This window comes from Lissotriton helveticus, chromosome 9, assembly GCF_964261635.1.
Source record: "Lissotriton helveticus chromosome 9, aLisHel1.1, whole genome shotgun sequence".
Classification (NCBI taxonomy): Eukaryota; Metazoa; Chordata; class Amphibia; order Caudata; family Salamandridae; genus Lissotriton; species Lissotriton helveticus.
This window is the reverse complement of record NC_136070.1, coordinates 1217869305-1217888354: the sequence shown is the minus strand read 5'-3', so window position 1 is coordinate 1217888354 and position 19050 is coordinate 1217869305. Positions and strand designations below refer to the sequence as shown.

General features: G+C 44.3%; 1 protein-coding gene across 1 annotated transcript; it reads right to left on the bottom strand.

The window, feature by feature from the left end:
- Positions 1–625: 625 nt before the first annotated feature.
- H1-8 (H1.8 linker histone) lies at positions 626–12231 on the bottom strand. The gene is made up of 5 exons (XM_078662423.1): positions 12023–12231; positions 4432–4715; positions 3879–4020; positions 2801–2847; positions 626–924 (listed from the first exon to the last, which is right to left on the bottom strand). Exons 1-5 carry the CDS (start codon positions 12102–12104, stop codon positions 712–714), a joined length of 768 nt encoding a protein of 255 aa, XP_078518549.1. The 5' UTR covers positions 12105–12231; the 3' UTR covers positions 626–711.
- Positions 12232–19050: the final 6819 nt, after the last annotated feature.

The following is a 19050-nucleotide window of genomic DNA, read 5'->3' as shown; positions in this document are numbered from 1 at the left end:
TCTGGACCATGCTTTAGGTCATCACAAGACACTCACTCATTTGGTAGACCCACACTACTTCCTCACTTTAAACAAAGTGAGAGGCTGACTATTGGCACCTGTTGCTTAGGCCAGGGTTCTCCAAAGTCGGTCCTAAAGGGTTGCATCTATGCCAGATTTTTAATACATCCCATTTAGACAAGTGTGGTGGTCTTCAAAATCCAGCCCTCCAGTACTAACTGGAGAACCCTACCTTAAGCCTTTGCCAATTTCTGCCATCCCACCCCAAGTGTTTAGTCTGTCAGAAACTCAACTAGAAGTCCACTCTATGCTCTTAACCAATAACTATTGCAGAAACACCTAAACCACCAACCAGTTCTGCTAATCTAGGTTGCATTCGTCCATACCACAGATGCATACAACTAGCCAAGATTACACATTGAAACAGGACCCTCAGGTTACGTAGACTACAAGCATACATCATGTAATCACTGGCAAGTGTTGAGTCCATTTCTAGAATGCAGTGGATCAGGGCGGGGGGGGCAGGAGAATATTGAAGCTTCAGAAGTATATTCATAGTAGTAATGGTGACCGAACCAAATAAAGCAACCAAAGGCTACAAAATGTGATGTCAGTAAAAGTCAGCATCCTGGTTAAGTTAACAGAACCTTTATTGAATAGTAAAAATAATTTGCATTATAATAAATTAAAATAACCAACATGGTTTCATAACTATTTCTTGCCACGCTTGGCGGTAGTTTTGGCAGAGTCCTTATCTGTGTTGTCTTTGCTTGTGGGTGCAACCTTTGCTGCCGGTTCCCCCTTCTTTGCACTGGTCTTTTCCTTGGTTGCCACTTTGGCAGCCACCTTCTCCTTGGGCTTTTTGGCTGGAATTTTGCTAGCTTTGTCTGAGTCCACCTTTGCTTTAGGAACAGCTGCCTCACCCTGTAGGAGAAGGACATTTATTGAAATGCTTACTAGTAGAGTGCATAACAAGCATTTATCAGCAGTTGTGTAGCACTAGACTCCTAGGATAGTCCAAGAGCTTTACAAATAAAACAAGGCAGTCTCCACAATCAAAACATGACAGGCACTAACCATTCAAAGTTGTATAAAATGCATACAATGGTCTTATGCTGCAAACTCACAATGGCAACAGCAAAGTATCGCCTTCATTACCTTGGTGTAGTATTGCACCATAGCATAGGGTTGCAAACTTCTCCTGAACTAGGAGTTCCCACTCTACCCCTAGGTTAGCTGGATCCTTCTAGTAATGGTTACTTATGGGAAGCTGCAAAGAGACTAGTGACATTCCTAGGAAGACTTAATGAAACAAGTCAAAATTGACAAAGTTAACCAACTAATCAAGGACTAGCTCATTCTGTGACCAGAGCCTGTACCCTTCGTCACCAATGACCCAATTAAGGACGAATTTCAATATCAAGCACCTACCTCTGAAAAGGTGTGAATGTACATAAGGTGGTTACCAAGTGTGCCGCACATCTATGGTCTTCAACAGGAATGTTGAATTCATAAACCACCAAGTGACAGCTAGTCACATCACAGTGCATCTGCTTGCAATAGTACATCTCGAATGCAAATCTAAGTCTTGGACACAGGTGTTCTGAATTTGAACTAGCACCGGACCACCAAGAGCTCAGTAAAGACTCGTTTAGAAAAGTAAATTCAAGAAACCACTGAATCAAAACACTACTTTGGCTGTTGAAATGTGTTCCAACAGGCATGCAACATAGTCTGCCCACAGACATGCCCAGTTAACCGCTTCGACGCGGGGGCTTTTCCCGCTGTGCGTGGAGATTTTAAAAACCCCGCGGTTCATGACGAGCTCAGCTCGTCATGAGCGCACGGCAGGTTACGCTCATGACAAGCTGAGCTCGTCATCAGCCTGGAAGGGGTTAATAAACTGTGTCAGAGCCAGTAAGACATTTGACCAGATAAATAAATGTTGAAGTGATTTCCCTAAAGCAAAGACAAATCTTGCCAATTGGCTTCCCCGTACTTAAAAGGGCCAATGTGTTCTATGGTGTGGACAGTGCAAGGTCTTGTAGGGCCAGATTCACAGAACTAACTTAAGACAAAATCCTAAACTTACTACCATTTTGGTATTCACAGAAGTTAGGAGTCCTAACTTTACTACCCCTAAACTGAGAAAAATCCTAACTTTAAGACTTGTCGGTATTCACAGAAGGCATTTAGGTGTCCTAAAATTAGGAGTCCTAACTTCTGTGAATACCAAAATGAGTAAGTGCCTTCTGTGAACACCAAAATGATAGTAAGTTTAGGATTTTGTCTTAAGTTAGTTTTGTGAATCGGGACACCAGACTTTAAGTGCCTGCATCTCTCCATTCTGCTCAAGGGCTTCTGAAGTAAAAGATTAAAACCCAAAGCTCCAGTAGCAGCAAGGGTCATTTGCTCCAAATTTAAGTCTGGCCTGTATATACACACACGATTGCGTTGCTACAAAGCTCAATACATTTGCCCACCAGGCAATACGGTCTCAGCTAGTTATCTAGTTTTTTCCACTGTGATCCAGTTTACAATGCCAGAAGCAGAGCTGTGACAAGTCGTAAACCAGCTGATGGTCCTCCCTTCTTTGAAACCACCAAGGTGCAAACAATACAGCAAGTTGTAGAACTTGCTGTACTCCAATTTCACAGGCCCTTTCATTCCTGTACCCCTTTGTTATCATCATCATCTGTACCCCCTTCATGTAAAGGGGTACAAACTAAGCATCAGTGCAGAGATACCAAGCATAGTTCAGCCTCTGGCTAGTGCAAGATGAAAGCCAAAAGTAACTCACCTTATTGCTGGCAGCCACTTTTTTCGCAGCCTTCTTAGCCGCATCACCTGCAGAAGACAAATACAGCGTTGCAAGTGTTGTAGCATGTTACAGTACAACAGATTATATGTAGGATTTTATGCAGCAGCAACAGATCACACCAAGACCAAAAAAACCCTAAAAGAACCACCTCAACATAGCTGAATTAAGTGAGGCAAATACACTTAAGGGTCAAAACTAAAAGACAGACGTTAGGGATGGACCTATATTGGCACGTTTCTGCATACCCAGATGAGTCCTTTCGCAACTATGATCAGAAACCCTTTGCAAGAAGTGAAAACTACCATAAGTCATCAGGCCATGAAAGAAAACATTTTAATCCATGCTCTGGTGAAGAAAAACTGATAACTGAAGTGTGAAAGGAGGAAGTTTGGGAACAGACGTCAATTAAAGACGCCAAAATCTTTTAGAAATAAAAGCAACTGGAGCCAGGTCTACCTCCTTCACCCAAGCCAGTATATGGAGCTCAGGTATTTCACAGATGCTGCCCTAGCCTTTAAAAACAGGGCGCTCAAAGGGTGAGCCTGGGCAGGAATTAAAGATGATGCTAAGAGGAAGGTGGGAACAAGCCACCACACAACTGTAGAGTAATTTTACGTACATCTGCGCAAACATTTACAACTGGGGTAAGGTTGGCATCAGATTAAGAAGATTGAAAACAGCAAGAGACCAAATTACCAAATGTATTTTACAAAATAAGTGCATAACAAATTTTCTAATACCATCAACACATCCAGTATACCAGATAACATTGTATGCTGGAACCAAGTTTACCACCACCCTCACTCCAACATAGGCACACCCTGCTCTGCATTTCCCATTCACCACCTCCAAGAATTTCTAAACGTGTGTGACTGAGTTTACACCAACAATTACCATGCTGAAAGTCGCCAGCACTTCACTTAGGACCCAAGTGAGGTTCCAATAAGGGAAAGAGGAGACCGGAATCTAACATGAAACTTGTACGTTGAACGCTCAAAGTCTAAGGACTCAGCAGGTGCAAACCCCTCAAGCGTCCAATTGGTGGGTGAAGACTTACCAGGTGCTTTTGGCTTCTTAGCACCTGCTCCGGCAGTTTTAGGTTTCCTGGCCACCACTTTCTTGGCTTTGGGCACTGGTTCTCCATTTGGATCACTGTTCTCAGATACCTTCTTCAGAGTTTTCGGTCTGGCGGGTGCAAGCTTCAGGGTATAAAAAAAAAAAAAAACTACCGGTTAATTTTTGCACAGATGTTGCCTAGTTTAGGGGCAGGCCAGCACAAGTCCAAACCATGTTATTGTAAGCCCAGGCTGGAGGAGCCACACAATTCTACCAGGACTAGTTCAAAGTGAAGGTAATGCCCATCCATAAAGTGCAGGAAGGGCAACCAGGTAGAGTCTAGAGTATGTGACTAGTGGCTCTTAAAGGTCCCACTTCCCCACCTTGTTACAGGCCAAGAACAAACTACTAACCTCAATGGTTGATGACTACAAGCTGGGCTTGCATCAGTTGTACGCCCCCCCCAAAAAAACACGCTGAAAGAAAATCTCTAACCTAGTTCATCAACGATCACCGTTCTATCCTTTACAATAGTGATCCAGTCAAGGGCTCACCTTGAACCTTCCTGTGGCACCTTTTGCTGTAGAAGAGTTGGTCGGCCTCATCAGAAGGCCCTGCTCCATGCCCTTCCCCAGGGCTCGCCTCAGCAGTACCCGGAGCCGCACGGAGTCCACAGATGGGTAGGTGGTGAGGATGTAGGTACGGATGGAAGGCACCGTAGCACCTTTGCGGTCGGTGTTCTTCCTCAGGGCTTCCAGTACCATGCTCAAGGTCGAGGGGTGAAGGGGAGCATCCGTTGCCTTTGGTATTTTGAGGGCTTTTGCCTTCACCTCGCCAGCTGTTGATGCAAAAGCCAAAGTTACTCACATTTTAGGGTGAAAAGCCGTCCCAAGGACGTGGTTAAGAGCAGCATGGTAGGTTAAAAAACTTCATATGAACAGGAGATCATACAATGGATTGCTGCAATTGTAAACTAAAAAAACGAGCATTTACAATGCAACGGTTTCGCCTTTGGAAAAGTTAGACCTATTGGCATTGTAAATGACAACATTTTTATTTATGTGTTGGTTTTGAAAACAGATAAATAAATGGCATTGTCATTTACAATGCCAATAGCTTAATCTCTTGCAAATGCGAGACCTATTGTACCCTACGGACGAGCTCAGCAGACCGCAATTACTACCACACACCCACACCCAGAGCCACACACACAAGCCAGCAACACACCCAGAGCGGCCCTTATTGCTTGAAGTACATCAAGACCCTTGTTGCTGGTATACAGCATGCTTCAATTTTACGCTGGTAATAGAAGCACACATTAAATTGCTCAAAATCACACAGTGCTGGTCAAATGCTGAATCTGGGATTAGAAACCAAAAGGTTTAATTAATAGCTGCACCAAAGACTGGCAGAATGACCCTAGTGGCATCTGCAGTCAGGTGCAGTATGCCCATACAGAAATTGGCTTCCCAGCTGGAGTGATAGATAGCTTGTGGCTTTACAGTTGTGGATTGAGAACCACGTGGCTCAAATACCGATGCTGAACATCAGACGCTCTAAGTCACCAGTTCCTTTACAGGGAAGTCAACATAGAATTGACACCTCTTCACTCCCTTTTACTTGTTAAGTTGGAGCATTCTTAAAACAAACAGTCGAAGAAAGTAGGTCTTTGAAAAGCGTTACTTCTATTTCCCTTGAACCCACTGCAACTGGCTGCTGAGATTGCTTTCAGTGCGAGGAAAGGAACTGCGTCCCCAGTCCAAAGCAAAAACTGAATGAAAGATAATTGCAAACCTAAGGCTTAGGAACCCTTGGATGCTTTCCTGCCTCAACCCGTTGTTTAACTCACACGGAAAGGCATTGCATTAAATGTAAAGGCGACAGAGACTTCAATAACGAGAGGCACTATATAATGTTATTACACACCTCTGTCAGGGCGATGCTGTGCACTGCTCAGAGGAAAGTCCAACATACCCGCGGCACACATGATGCGATATTACGAGGCCTCTGAGGGGTACAACACACACAACTCAGAGCGGTGTGGTATGAGTCACCCAAGGGTAACACATCACATACACACTCAGCTTTAAGGAGTCCCAGCGTGTACCTCTCTCTCTTTACCCCCCCAACGCACACAACCCTCAGAGCAGCACTGTGTTCACTACACTGATGGGAGCGATGACAGAACTCACCCAGCACCAAAGGATCACACTGCACACAATACCTCCACACCCACCCACACCCCTCGGGACGATATGATGTCGCATGGCTTGGGGGGGGGGGGGCAGATCATAACTCTCCTCCACACACAACGACGCAAGGGAATATCATATACTACACCCCCCACACACACACAAACTCACGTGGGCTCAGTTTAAGTAACATACTCAGGGCAGGGTATATCCGCCAATCCCAGATAGTCGCGACATACACCCACTGAAAGTGTGCCACTAGAACACCCGCCACACATCACAGGGACATAACGACACACTCCACCAGCATAATGCAGGAACACGTGTACATTATGCAGCACTTTCTCTGGCAGTGTCATATCCATTTCAACTAGAAGCAGCAGATTTTTAAATCTCCAAATTAGGCATATTATGTGGCAAATGCAGCAACCGTTAAGTATGTTGTAAACGCAGCAACCACAGAATCGCATAAACCTGGCGTCCATTGTTTTAGCAACAATTCGTTCACGAAAGGCAAACAAAACCGGAATATTCCAATTCTAAACAGTGCCCATTGTTAACTGCACTTTGAAGACGATCACTTCTTCGGTTTAACTACCCAAAAGAAAGCAAAATAAAATATGCAAATAATGGGTAAAGTGTAATATTGTCCTGGGCTACCTTCTGTATTTACAAACTGCTCGACCTTTGACCTTGTGGTTTAAGATGTCACCATTAGCCCTGGGTGGCAACAGTGGACAAGATCACACGGTTACCCTTTATCTGGTCTCTCCCCTGCGCCGACTTCCTTAAGGAGAGATCTTGCATGCAGGTGTCAAAGGTCAACGTCTCTTCCCCCCCCTGCGGTGATTGTGCTCGAAGCTTCAAACGGGGCCGATTCGTGACTTCCTCCGATTTTGCAACGCTGCCTTCACCCCCGCTCTCCCGCCCCCTGGCAAACCTGTTAATTACCCTTTACACATACAAATATCACCCCTGGCCAACCAAGTGCCTTTGTGCTCAGTAATTCATCGCCCAGCCCCCTCCATTGGAATTCGCCCCCTCCCTGCTCAGGCACATTTAAATAGTTATTGTCTGTGTAGCTCGCGCTCATGAATGACCCCCCCCCCCCCTCAAAATGTTTCCATCAGGCTTGAGCTCTTCAGAGCCGGTGCACCACCCCATGGTGAAGAACTGCAGTCCGAAATCACATCCGAGTACACAATGAAAGGGAGATCACCCCTCACCTAAAAAAAAACCAATGGCTTCCCATCCACAAGCTACGCCAATTCAAAATGCTAACCCACCGCCAGAGCTTCCACAAACCCTCCAGACACTCTCCCTCGCTCACTCCCCCAGCATCTGCTAAAACAGTGGAGGACTCTCCATCTCCTACCTAGCCATGTCCTGAAACAGCCGCCACCTCCATATATCACCTTCTCTTCAGGTATTCGGATGGAAACAAGATTTGGTTGATCAACTGATCCCACCCAAGCAACTTGGCTCTCAGCACCTCAATACTCTTCCAAGTGAATAGCAGCATTTTACAAATCTTGTTTGATCAAATGATTTAATCTCTTGCCCTGGACATCCAACACACAAAAGGTGATGGTAGGATACTTGTAAAACGTCTAACCGCTGGCAATCGTTCATTGTAGCACTCCAACCCAGTGTACCTTTGCCTACAATACCACTCCCGCCAGATTAGACCCAGCCATTCACAAATCTTTCTCAACTCTGCTACATTAGGAACAGTCCAGCCAGAACTGCCAAGCCAGATCCTCTACGAACCAGAACACAAGCAATCCAAGACGGTGTTTTTTTTACCATTGGGCCTTTTCAATCAGGTGCAGCTTGGTTCCAGTGAGCAAGGAACCCATGTCCGTGCATAGCCTTGGCAAGGGTATGCCCATACGAGGGTCCTATGCTCACCATGCTAAATGTGGCAACCATAGTTTAATTTTAAAACAATAGACTATTTACAATATCTTTACTTTGTTTAGTTTTGTTACTGAGAGCAAATACCCACTTTTTTAGATGCCAAAGTGTTTATAGTTTTAGGACTTTTATTTTTTTATTTTATCATGCATATTATTGAGTTTGTATGTATTTTATTGTAGTGGTGTCAGAGGGTGAATGCAATAACGAGCCAGTTGATTAAAGAATGGATGCATGAGTGCAAAGAAAGTGACAGAATTAATGTACAATTAATTGAGTGCCTTAACCCATCAATGACACAAAATGCACTTTCATTCATATGCCAGGTCTATTGGCATTGCCAATGCTTATTTAGTTTTACAGTTTTTATACAACGCAGACTTAGCCCAGAGGCATTAGAGCATTTTAAAGGGGCGCAAGAAGTTTGTTTTAGTTAGTAAACATCGCCCAAACAACCTATTACCACCAGGAAAACAGGGAGCTAACTGCTAGTGTGAGCAAGGATAAAAATATCTAACTAAATCAGCAGCAAATAGCCAACAGTGCAAGTAAAATAAAAATGTCGTTAACAAGAATGAATAAAGTCAACACATGGGACGGAAGCAGCGATCTCAACTTTTACCAAAGCGTATTTTAGATAGGGAGAATTTGAGTTCCTTTTTTAATGGGAACATTCAAAAAGCTTGAGGTGCGCAAGTCGTGTCTCGATGCCCATTGTTTATTAAAGCAAATGGTAAATTTCCTTTCCAAATGGGTGAGTGTTCAAAAGGAGTACGTTGTTGTTTCTAAAAATTTACATAGCTGATAAATGCTGACATTTGAAATGCCACGTACAGACAAGCCCGTCTCCAGCCCACCCCCTACTCCACGCCAACTTGTAGAAAAGTAAAAGCTTCAACCCAGCAACATCTTCCCTAAAGGGCCACCCACAGCCCTCTCCCTCCAGAGGCTGGTACCTGTTGGATAACCACGTTGTCAGGCTGCATGAGGCTGCTGAGGATGGACTCCAGTATTTTGCGCCATCATCGGGGGGACGACAGAGCAACGGGAAAATAACAAGTATGTTGAAGATCAGGGGGGTAGCGAAAAGAGTTTGTCAGAGGGTAAGGCACTTCTGCGAGGAAGAGATAGTTGCCAATCAGTTAGTTAACCCTCTACCTGCCCCACGGATAAAGTTAGTATGCAGTGAAGTGTGGTAAAGTTGCGGTTCCGTTAGGGGTGGGCTTCACGTTGAGAGGCAAATATCAGAAGACTGGGAAGAAACGCCTAGCATGTCAACTAGTAGTGTAGTGGGCAGGAGTAGCGTTCACGGCTGAGTCGCCGAGCCTGTTAGTTATCAGGGAGAGAGTCTGAGGCCGGTGAGGTGCGGTGCCCCGGGGTTGGCCCACACAGTGCGAGACCGGTGAGGTGCGAGCGGCTTAGACGATCTCTTCAAACATTCCACGTCGGGTAACCAACGAAGTGCAGAGGCGCTCACAGCCTAGGAAGCCGGCAGTCGTGCAGAGCCAGATAGACACACATGGGTGCCAGCGAGACTTGACAGAAGCCAGAGCGGCCACACAACAGTATTGCCTCCTTCAGGAGAGGTGGACGCACCGCACGCTTCAGGTGCATCGTCGCTCTCGACGCCTCAGAGCCTGGTTAAATCTTTAATCTCTCGCTGCTCGGTACGGAAAACAAAGCTTGTCAGAAAGCTTTCCTGCTACTTCTGTCAAAATGTGCTGCTGCAAGTCTTCGCACACAGTTAAATTTAATTTAAATACTCAAACCCGATTTATAAATCCTGTCAGGCATTTTAGGGTGCACTTTTTGACGGAGAAAATTACCAATCATAAGATTACGTTGGTTTAAACACTAACATTTTACCTCTATCAGCTTCAGTAACTATTTAGAACAAGCCTGGCCAACGACAAATCCTCCTGTTGTCGTTTTTTCCCCTCTCGGAACGCAGATGAGCTCCAGACGGCAACAAGTCAGGTCCCGGGCCGGCAGCCAATCACAGCGCGGCCCGGGAATGACATCACGGGGGTGTCCCGGGCCGGCAGCCAATCACAGCGCGGCCCGGGACAAAGGGGCGGGGCTTAAAAAAACACCGCGAAACGCCCCCGAATCGCGTTTTCTGGAGAAAGCGCGATTGACAGCCTCTGTCTCCCAATGGCTAGCCTCCATTTATGGAGCTAGCCAATGAGAGACAGAGGCGGGTCATCACCCGACAGAACTCAAGAGGTTTTGCTAGCGCATACGTACTTCGTACGCATTGCTAGGCAAAACCTAAAAAAACATACAACAGGAGTAAACCCGTTAACCCAGTTGAGACCAGGTGCAAGTAACAATACTACAATGTCTCAACAGGAGTATCTTGTAAATGGACAAAAATCAGTCAATATAACATAAGGCGGCGCAGGATAAACAAATAACATATTGACCGCCATAGATTATTTGTTTATCCTGCGCCGCCTTACGTGGTTATATGATCACTTGTGTCACTGCGCCGTTTATTCACTCACTTTGCCAGTACACTGTTGGTTGTTTTTGGTTACTGCAATTCATTTGTTCGTGTGCTCTCAAAATAACAACCCTGAACTATCCCTTGTTCTTCTTTCCCGGTGCTATGTGATTAATTCACTCTTGATTTGTCCATTTACAAGATACTCCTGTTCAGACATTGTATTATTGCAATTGTAAACTAAACAAAAAAACACAAGTTTCCCTGCAATGAAGATATTGACTGAATTGTGGAACTATTTAGAAAACTGAAATGCAAATAAAGTGAACCACCTGTTCAGACATTGTATTATTGCAATTGTAAACTAAACAAAAAAACACAAGTTTCCCTGCAATGAAGATATTGACTGAATTGTGGAACTATTTAGAAAACTGAAATGCAAATAAAGTGAACCACCTCCATCATAAGGCATTGGAAGACGCCTGTAAAATGCACAGTAGGGGCATTTAGCAAAATATGGGCTCTCAGGCCAGAGTCAGGCAGTGGTTTCTTACATGGTAGTTAGAATGTATGTTTGTATACAAGGGACCCGGTCGGAGAATTAAAGGAGCACTGTGCACCGAGGAACCAGGGGTGCAATGTTCTAACATACATGCCAGCACTGAGTAACGTCTAAGAAGGAGGGTCAGAGAAAGTATAAAGTCTCCATTCCTTTGGAGGCAGTAGTATTAACAGAATAGAAGCAAAAACATACGCACAAGTTTCCTCCTGTCGGCTTGTATGTAATAGGGTAATTACAATTAAAGAATCTACGTAGTTGCGGGCAGGTGAAACAAGACGGAATCGTACTCGCTCAAGGTACAGGGCCTTATCTTCTCGAATATATTATATAATTTTTTTGTGGGGGCACATCTGTCGGCAGCAGCATTCGAGAACAACCCGCATGTTTTATATCAAACTTGAAATGCTTGTGGGTTTTTAGTGTTGCGTCATGACCTCACATTCTGCCGTCTACACTAATGTGGACAAAAAGATATTCGCGTGCCAGGAAGCCACCGGTCCTACACAGACAGGCAACCTGCCAGAGGCCGCCATTTTAAGTAGGCTTATAAAACCAGGGTTCGAAGCCGACCACAACTAGTACTTTAAAGAAGGGAGCAGTTGGGTCTAAATTTAAAAGTCTGGCGCTCTTCATTAGAGCCTAGTTGCCGTTCTAAATACATTTGCGGTTAATTCCCCCCCCCCCCTCCCAAGTGCTCAGTTTTCCTGGGACACACTTGACAAAAGCCACTAAAAGAGGTTCATAATGTCTTGTGTGAAATATTTGGTGCCGAAATTGTTTTTCGCTAGTCCAAAACGGGTAGGTGAAAAAAAAAATCCAAACTTTGCAAAACTCTAAAACTACGCACTTCAAAAGTGTGACATGCAAACCAGACCCCATTTACTCACAAAATTACAGTGAATAAACTTTTTTTATGCGCGTAATTTAACAAGCACGTTTTAGAACAGTATAAAGATGTGCATTGAAGCCTCAACCCTTCCAATATAGATTCGTGTAAAATAAATATTAAAAAGAGATGACAACCCCACCTGCTTTAGTAGTCGCTGCTTTCGAAGAGTCGGGCTCGGCGGCCGCGGCGGCGGCGGCAGCAGCAATCCTCTTAGAAGCCATTTTGCCGAGAAAAGATGCTAAAATCAAAGCCCCACGAAAAATAGAATAAAATAAAAAACAAGCCTCTTATAGGGCGGATAATATAATTTACAACACAGAAAGGTTCTTAGGAAGCGTTGACGGACCTGTGGTTTATATACGCTGAGTGTATCCCGCCTCGAGTGGCTAATTAACGCTACCGGCCAATTAACTAAACAGGTGAGTCTCAGAAGTAATTAGTACCGCTGGGCAATACTAACATGTCACGCCTCCTGCACGAGGTCTGAGCGAAGGGCGTGGCCTCATGGGGCGTACCGGGGATTCGAGGATGATTCTTGAAGTTTCTTTACTTAAAACAATAAGGTCGGCATCTTTCTATGTTATGTGGTCAGGGCAACTACCACGTTTGTACAATTCGTGTTGCTGTTGTCTTTGTTTTGCGTGCAGGAGATTAAGCGACCCCTAATTTATGTGTGGCAGTTTCAGCCAGTTCTGAAATTGTCAAAATCAGGATGCACCGTGGGACTTGTAGTTAAGCTTTTAGTATTGTAAATCATCAGTCACATTATGCACCGTCTTGCTGCATAAAAGGCCAGGGCAGGCTGAAGGCGGTCTCGGGGTGACACATGCATGTCTAGCCTTCATGCTCAAGCCAGTGAAAAATAATCAGTGAAACGTTTGAGAATCTTGTATTCTTTCTCTTTTGAGATATAAAGCTGAAACCGCAAAAACACGAATAAATCATGTACAAAGTAATTTAGTGCTGCCTGAGTTATGTCCAAATCATTATTCAAGCAAACAGAAGAATAACAGCCATGCTGTGAAATAATATTGAGAATTGTACACCAGTTATTTTTCACCTTCAGAAAGCAACTAAAAACTTGGATTTTCGATAAATAAAACACCTTCTTCCCTCAAGCGCCTTGAGACCCCCTGGGTGAGTAGTGTGCTATACAAATTCTAGAACTTGAACTTGAACTTGAACCAACCACACCTTTGGACTTTCCAGATCAGCAGAACATAAACAAAAGGCTGGTATTTTTTTCTGAACCGTGTATACCACGTATACATAGGTCAGTTGGGCAGCTCTGGTTTAGCGGCACATATACTCCTTGTTGCGCTTCAAGCTGGTCCGACTGGCATGTGGGGCAGCAACTAGGACCCCACTTCTGTCTGTGTTGGGCAAGTTTCTTTATGGTGCTCCACCTGTGGTTCAGGGTCTTCGTTTCTATTTCCACATTTCACCTCCAGGTGTTCTTTGGCCTCTCTTCGGTTTGCCCTCTGGGGTCCAGTGGAGAGCTGTTCTTGTGCTGGAGTTTTGTTCTCTTCTGATGGTGTGTCCTATCCATCTCCATCTTTTCATCATATTGATGGTGTCCATGCTCACTTGCGTGCATATGGTGAAGCAGTTCCTGGTTGGAGATGGTCGGCGGCCAGGAAATGTGCAAGATTCTTCTCAGGTTAGTGCTGTGGAAGATTGACTGTTTGGTGATGTCGATTTTTGTAATAAGATTGACTGTTTGGTGATGTCGATTTTTGTAATTTCTCAGCATTTTGATCCATACAAGTGTGTAGTCAGAACTCAGCTCTGGTAATACCCCAGCTTGGTGTTGGTGCTGTACTGAGACGACCTCCGCGTGTTGTTCAGCATCCTGAAGTCATTCCTAGCCTTTGTTCAGTCTCCTCTTGATTTCACTGCCTGTCCTTCCATCATGTGTGATAGTACTGCCTATTTACGTGAACCCTTCAGTCATGGCTAGGCCCTCTCCATCCACCCTGTATGGGTGTCTCTGCCACACCGTGCACTGCTCTATGATGTTGAGTAAAGTAAGGATCTAATCAACACCCTGTGTCCTTGCGAAACCCTGCCCATTCCTTCCTTAACTGCTTGTCCATGGCATCAGGAATGCGCTGTTTAATGATTTGTACCAGGATTTTACTCAGGATTGACATAAGGGTGATTCCAAGACAGTTGTTACAGTTGTCTAACGCTCCCTTCTTTGAAATATTGACGATGGTGCCTTGGTTCCAGTTACCTGGTACTTAGATTCCCTACAAAACAATGTAAACAGTGGTTAGAGGATCTTAGCTGATGTTTCAGGGAGGATCTGCCTTGAACATTTCTGTTTTCTGATTGCCTTAGCCAGGAGCTTTCCTGTTCTTGAGAGACAATTTCTTCTTTCTGTGGCCTCCCATCACAGTCTTCAGCTCATGGTTTGGCTCAGCTTCATGCTCAGCTTGCATCTGTTGGTTGCAATGTCCTTGACGGTTTCTTCTGCTTCAATTGTTGGATCATAGCTCTGGAAAATGGTGGTGCTGATGTGTCTGCAGTTTAATCTGGGTGTCATGAGCCTACTGTTGACTAGCTTCCACTCAATTAGGCATTTCTCTGTCCCCTTTCTCAGGATGATGGTTACTTCTTTGTGATGTTGGTCATCATCCCTTCCCGAGTACAGTACTGTCTCTCCTGTGCTGGTTTTCATTCTGCCACAACCAGTCCACATACATTTGCTGAACCCCAGGGTGTGTATTTTTTTTTATTTTTGATTTTTGTAGAGCGCCAGTATCGATCCCCGAAGGGGTATCTCTGCGCTATAGATGGGCACAGTGAGAAAGAGCCTAACATCTAAGAGTCGGGGGGGAACAGATAGGTCTTTAGCTGTTTCCTAAAAAGAAGGTGTTCCATGCATTGTTTTAATTGAGCAGGAAGCTTATTCCAGTGGCAAGGACCCAAGTAGGAAAGGGCCTTCCCACCTTGCCTGGCTCGTTTGATTCTGGGCACTGTAAGGAGATGTTTCCCTGATGAGCGGAGGGACCAATGAGGGACATAAGGAGTGAATTTATCCGCCAAATAACTTGGGCCTGGATTGAAAAGGGCCTTATGAATAATACAACACACCTTGAACTGTAAACCCACTGTTCCTCAACAGATTGACCAAGGGAGCCACGTAGATATTAAACAAAGTAGGGCTTAAACAAGAGCCCTGTGGGACTCCCTTGGACAACTCTGTTGCGGCAGAACGATAAGGTCCAAGGTTAACCACCTGAGAGCGAGAAGATAGAAAACTCGTCAGCCACTGGAGGGCCGAGTCTCTGAGTCCAACCTCTACAAATCTCCTGAGCAGGATACCATGGGAAACCGTGTTGAACGGTTGTAGGTTGTAGTGACTCATCACTGAGATTATTTGAACCAGCTTTCCTGTGTCATACATAGTCCATGCCTTCCTGAATCCAATTCTGGTCTTGCACTTGGCACTCAGAACTTCTGTCATTCTGTCAGTCGTTTCCTTGCGGCTTTGACTACAGCCAATCAGGCATTTCTCATGCAGAGAATCTCCAAGTCCCTGGTGCCCAGAGGTTTTAGAGACCCTTGCAGCTGTTTCTGTAACATACACGTTGTTTGTTGTTAGCCTTGTGCACAGCCCCCAACTTAGAGGAGCAGTGGATCACATTTTGTCTGGTCTCTACCCTTTGACCTGTCCAACTTTGACAACCCTATCAGGAGACTAAGCTCCCGTCAGCATAGCTCTCCAGGTCACTGAGAGCACTACCAAAACTTTGATGGGAATCCATCTCTGGACATTGGGTTTCACCTACTCTTGCTGGTGGTTACATGTGTTGTTTTTTTTAGTAACACTTCTAAGATTGAAAGGTATCCTAACCTTGCACCTACTGAGGCTGTAAATCTTAGTGTTTTTTGAGTACCTCTTTACTCTTTGTCAGACCCCCAGGTTTATTGAGTTTTACAAAGTTTCACACATGCCATAGGGTCTCTAGTCAGCTGTGGCTGATCCACAATTTACATTCATTTTTAGTAAAAAAATATCATCATAATGCTACCAGATCACTACCCGTGCATTACAAGATTATTGTAAGTCACTATCTTCCTCACTAATTTGACAAACTCATAACTTTGGAGCTTATCTTTTGATCTTATCTTTTTCTCTTGTTCTGCCAATTCTATTTCTTCAAATTCTTTATTTTGCTTACCTTCTTCTGATGGCTGTCTCCTTTCTTCATTCTTTTTTTCACACCCCAATGGTTACTCCTGTTTCTCCTTTTTTCCTCAAGTGGACGTACGTAAAATATCTCCAGATCGCCTGGCAGCCTTGGTTCACAACGCTTTACTGCCTATTGTCTATTTTGCAGTGTTTACTCTCAACCAAGTCTTTAATATTCTTTACAATATTCTTGCTGATTCTCCTAATTCTCTTGTTCCACATAAACCTTTTAAGTTTGTTACTATACTCCTAACTCAACTTGCCTTCACCCTTCAATGTGTCACTTTGAAAACCTATAGGGTAAGCACATTCCTGATTTTTAGTTACCTCATCTTGTGGATACTGTGCGTCTCACTTGAAGGCTGCCAAAGAAACCTGGTTTCATTTTTTTAGTCACTTTCCTCTTAACAAGCCCATGACCGTTGTCCTTTGCCCTATACCTTAAATCATAACTGAGCCTTCTTCCTTTCTTCTCTCATATGTATCTTATCTTCTAAGTCAGTTCCAGTTGCTGTTCCTCTTTATCCTCTCCATGTAGCCCCTGTCTTGTGACCTTCCACCTTCTTTGAGAGGTGGAAGCACAGTTGGTCTTGTATGTAGCTGAACCAAAGGTTTCCCATAACAACACACTATGCTCTTTGCTGGTGAAACCAGCTTTTCCTTAACTTTTGTCATACTTGCTTACTTTATTAAATATTTTTTTCTGACGCTTTTCTCCCCCCTTCAAGTTTGCTATTGTTCTTGCTTTACTTAAGGAACTGTTGCAAGATGCACTAACTTTACAATATGGATCTAGTGGGAGTGGTAAGAGGTTTCACGCTTCTGTGAACCCATAGCCAAACACACACTATTAACATGTATGTTGGAAATAGATGGGGGAAAGAAGAATGGGACAAGAAAAAGAAACAGAGACACTAGGAGAGTCACATTTCCGGGCTGCACAGTTGAAATTAATCTGCACTGCAGAAGCGCTGATATCTAAAAACATGAGAATACGTTTAGTATAATTAGAGTGTTGGTGTGAGAAATTGAGTTATTAGTTGAGAGGGGTGTAAACCCTACTCAAAAAATAAACACAGACCGTGTCAAGGTGAACTGCAGAAAGTTACTAAATTAACCTATGTGAAACTCTCAGGTACCTTGGCACAAAAGTAGGCAGGCTTAACTTATGGGCAATGTGTAAAGTATTAATGCAATCAAAAAAGGACTAGCCTATTTGTGAATGATACAGGGCTCAGGACTGTATGGGGAAGGGGGAAACTATTAAGTTTCTTTATGAATCCCTCACCCACCAACCTAGTTGGTGGCATGCTTCATCATTGGGCCCACCCAGTGACACCGAATGTGTCCCGGGTGTGCTTCAACGCCTGTATTACAGTGGAGCTGGTATTTTGCTGAGTGTGCAGTGTTTGTGACGTGAAAGTGAAAATGTAAAAGCTATACAGTGGTCCCAGTGCCCAAGGGGGTTCAATTTTAATGTCTGGGCCTCTGTTAGCGTTAAAAACAAGGCAATGGATGTTGGTGGAGTGAATATTAGGAACTTCTGCATCCGGTGTGTGGTCTACATGTTTCCGCCAGGTCTTTCTTTAAAACTGGCTTTCCTCAGGACCGAAAGTTATGTGAAGGTGTGATCTACACTTTAAGTGAGTGTGTGATCAAAAATGTGTCGCACGCGGTAAGGTGCTATACGTGTGGGCGGGGGATTCCCTCTCCAAGCATTAGCTAGCGTTTTGCTGCAAATGACCCTGTAGAGATATCCGGCAGAGGTTCTGACCGACTTTGTGGGTCAGGACCCTTTAGAAACCTGTTGTGCTGTCGCTGATCTCCGATTGCCTTGTTTTTAATGCTAACAGAGGCCCAGACATTAAAATGTAACTCCCTCGGGCACTGGGACCACTGTATAACTTTTAAGTTTTCACTTTCACGTCACAAACACTGCACACTCAGCAAAATACCAGCTCCGCTGTAATACAGGCATTGAAGCACACCCGGGACATTCGGTGTCACAGGGTGGGCCCGATGATGAAGCATGCCACCAACTAGGTTGGTGGGTGAGGGCTTCATAAAGAAACTTAATAGTTTTCCCCTTCCCCATACAGTCCTGAGTCCTGTATCATTCACCAATAGGCTAGTCCTTTTTTGATTACATATAATAAACCTGGGGATACGGACTAGCTACCTAGTCCTCTCTCTCTCCTTGATAATTGAATAAAGTATTAATGCAGCACACAAATAGTAATAAAGTGAAAACACAACACAAGAAAAATCCCAAACTAAATTAGAAAAATAGACCACATTTTAATCAATAAAATGCACTAAAATGAACTTAATCCAATCAGTGGAACCAGATTTATGATTTTCTATATTTTTAATAAAAAATGCCACCTAATAGATCAAAGCACCCACTGCAGATATCTGGTCACTCGAGACCAGATCAAAGTCAAAAGTTATGGCCGATCACGATGGAGCACAGGTTGAATACAAGGATACCTTCTCAGAAAAAGTTATTGAGAAAGTAGAGTCTCAGGGGGTCAAGCAACAAGGCTGTATCCAAGGATGAGGTTTTATTTAAGCCGTCAAAGAGAACAAGAAAAGCTCCAAGGGGGAGAAGTGGATACCCAGACTCAGAAGGTTGTCATTGTCAATGGGGTGCTGGTCGGTGTCAAACCCGTTGAAGATTTCTATCTTCAGACTTAGGAGTTTTTCTGGAGCACAAATTCAACCAGCGAGATGAGGCTGCAGGCTGTAGCTGATGAGGGCTCAACCAGGCTGAATACTGTTGCCAGTAGGTCCCGCTGAAGAGAATTAGCTGCTGCAGAGAAGAATATAGCGCGAGCTGTAGCAAAGTCAATCCCACCGGCAATGCAGCCCCGCCGGATCGGCTTGCAGTTAAGTCAAGGCCTTCTGTCAGTTCTCAAAGCAGTTTTTGCTGACATTTTTATGAATTCCCAGGTTTTGGATTTTGG

Bases quoted from the DNA above. Each gene is read 5' to 3' on its own strand.
- H1-8 (XM_078662423.1), bottom strand. From the start codon at position 12,104: ATGGCTTCTAAGAGGATTGCTGCTGCCGCCGCCGCCGCGGCCGCCGAG. The intron at 4,716-12,022 runs GTGGGGTTGTCA...TTGCATCAACAG, and splicing joins AGCAGCGACTACTAAAGCAG to CTGGCGAGGTGAAGGCAAAA. The intron at 4,021-4,431 runs GTGAGCCCTTGA...TATACCCTGAAG, and splicing joins GTGCCACAGGAAGGTTCAAG to CTTGCACCCGCCAGACCGAA.